General features: G+C 38.2%; 1 protein-coding gene across 3 annotated transcripts; it reads left to right on the top strand.

The window, feature by feature from the left end:
- Positions 1 to 327: 327 nt before the first annotated feature.
- Positions 328 to 2,339, top strand: LOC121991808 (transcription factor bHLH68-like). Of its 3 annotated transcripts, none has more exons than XM_042545847.1 (7): positions 328 to 640; positions 757 to 1,030; positions 1,150 to 1,257; positions 1,420 to 1,485; positions 1,605 to 1,670; positions 1,753 to 1,821; positions 1,905 to 2,339. In XM_042545847.1, the coding sequence occupies exons 1-7, from the start codon at positions 522 to 524 to the stop codon at positions 2,019 to 2,021; spliced, it is 819 nt and encodes a 272-aa protein (XP_042401781.1). In that variant the 5' UTR covers positions 328 to 521; the 3' UTR covers positions 2,022 to 2,339. The 3 variants fall into 3 exon arrangements, with proteins under 3 accessions (XP_042401781.1, XP_042401783.1, XP_042401780.1); XM_042545849.1 differs by having other exon boundaries at positions 745 to 1,030; positions 1,180 to 1,257; XM_042545846.1 differs by having other exon boundaries at positions 745 to 1,030.
- The last annotated feature ends 217 nt before the right edge of the window (positions 2,340 to 2,556 follow it).

Here is a 2,556-nt window from a genome sequence, read left to right as displayed (position 1 = left end):
ACAGAAGGGAGTACGTCGTAACATGTGGTGAAAGGAAGGAATATCTGCATGGCAGGATGAAGACAAGCAAGAAGGAGTGAGACTTCCAAGAAAAAGAGTTAGAGAAAGAGATTAATTATTTGTGTACATATGAAAATATGATAGACAAAGGACAAGCTGCTTGGGGGGAACCGCAGTAGTACTCATGATAATTAACCTTTTTTCTGCCTAAACTCGAAAGCCCATCAAACTTAAACAAATTTAAGGACCATCCAACTTTCTGTCCTACTTTATGATAAAGCAAAAGCATGGGTTATATTGAATAAAACTCATCCACTTTATATACACTGAGGTATTCGTCTTCACTTGACCACGCTTTCTTCTCCTGACCTTATCTCCATGGCAAAGGGAGGAGCAAACAGAAGGTTGTAGGGGTAGTTATAGCTTCAATCATGTACATGTACTCGTATAGTCACAAGGGAAGTAATCAAGGTTGTAGAGATGAATAGAGGATTGCTTCATATCGAAGTCCTCCATTGCAAATGATGAGGGGAAATCGTAGCTTTTGGAGCATGAACGCTATGATGAGCCCACCTGCTGAGCAAAACTATTGCCTTCTACCTTACCAAGATCCTCCACTCTCATGGAGCCAACTGTTGCTGTAATTAATTACTCTCTAGATCTCTCTTGATCTAGCTCTTGTTATTTATTTATTTATTTATTGATCTTATGGAAATACTAAAGATTCATGTGCATGACATCAAGAGATTGTTGCAGGGGAGGATCTTGTGCTAGTGAAGAAGAGAAGCATGATACTGAACTTATAGAGGGCTGTTGGGAAGAGCAAATTGGAAACGCTGGCACAGGTGCATATATGGAAGCTGCAGGGAGTGGATGCATGATCCAGAGCTCGATCCAACCATCTAAATGTTCATGGAGCCATCAAGTTTTGCCACCTTCTATCTCCACCACTTTGAGCAACAACCTGTTGGAGTTCTCAAACAGCAAGTCTCAGCACAATAGCACAAAGCCAGCTGATAGCTCATCTGAGGTACAGGAATAACATCACTAAGAAGATTAATTAATTATATATGCATTAAAAATGTTAGAAAAATCAGTGAAATAGGTTATGTAATGTGAGTTTAGTTTTTTTATGATAAATCGGAGAAGATTTTCAAATCGGACTTCTCCTTTCTCAAGTGCAACAGCACTGCAACTGGTGGAGCTCTCAAGAAGGCCAGGGTTCAAGGCTCCTTCACAGCTCAATCCACGTTGAAGGTTCACTTCTATAAACATCCATGGTTGATCATATCATATAATGGACTTAACTTTGCAGCTTAATTAGTAACTTCAGTACTGGAAAACAATTTAGTACTATAGTAAGAAGCAGCTTCTGTTAATTAGCTGCACACGAAAAGCTGATATCTTCTTTACTTTTAGGTGAGGAAGGAAAAATTAGGAGATAGAATAATTGCACTTCATCAGATTGTTTCCCCTTTTGGGAAGGTACTGAATACATTCCTATGTTCATGAAATTTAAGCTCATTCCATCTCTTTTTTATATATATATATTAATTTCAATAAAGAAAAATCTCACATTTTGCTGATTTTGATAAACTTTACAGACTGATACAGCCTCTGTGTTGCTAGAAGCAATTGGCTACATCAGATTTTTGCATAGTCAAATTGAGGTAGCCTAATTGACTAGTCCCCTGTGTCTACTGTTTGAACAAAGCATATCCATTTCTCTCATCAAGAGAGTTTTATTTCTAGGCTCTGACCTCACCGTACTCGAGCAGTGCTGCAGGAAACATGAAGCAACCTCCCACTTTCGATGATCATGTACAGATTTTAACTACCACTCGCAAAGTTTGATCAATTGAAGTACATGTATTATGAAATTTGTTGCATTTTCATTGCACCAGGAAAGCATAATTGAGGAAGAGAAGGATCTGAGGAGTAGGGGACTTTGCCTTATGCCACTCCCCTTCATCTCGCACGTAGGAAGAGACTTTGGTGGAAACTATTTGGGAAGCTTCTGATTTACAGATACATGAGCCACAGGTTCTGAGCATTGTTGAAGCTTCTGCAGTTGATGTGCATGCATAAGATCATTAGCAGTCACTCTGAATAAAGATTGATTGCTCCTGATAGTATGCAGCAAGTTGGGGATTGGATACAGAAACTTCAACCCTGCTAAGAACCATCAAACTGATCTGCTAGGCATGCATTCATCCCCATGGAGTTGTGGTCATTTAACTATATATTTAAGCCTTTGTTTACCCTTTGAGAACGTTAATATTGCATATGATATTACTTCGTGTGATCTGAATTTGATTGTCCAGTGTGATTTCAGTTCAGTTTGCTATAATTAAGGTGAAGATAATTGACAAAAGTAATTGACTACTTTTCTTGCTAAGTTACGTGGGTCATGTGACGGTAGATCATGCATGATGTGTGTGATCGACTTTGTAGGTTTTGAGACATTGTGATAATGTATTTAAGTGATCAAATTCATTTGTCACATATCAAAAAACTATTGATTTACACATACCATCTAATTGACCTTTAGTAAGA

This window comes from Zingiber officinale, chromosome 6B, assembly GCF_018446385.1.
Source record: "Zingiber officinale cultivar Zhangliang chromosome 6B, Zo_v1.1, whole genome shotgun sequence".
In the NCBI taxonomy this organism is placed as follows: domain Eukaryota; kingdom Viridiplantae; phylum Streptophyta; class Magnoliopsida; order Zingiberales; family Zingiberaceae; genus Zingiber; species Zingiber officinale.
This window is presented reverse-complemented; position numbering and strand designations above follow the sequence as displayed.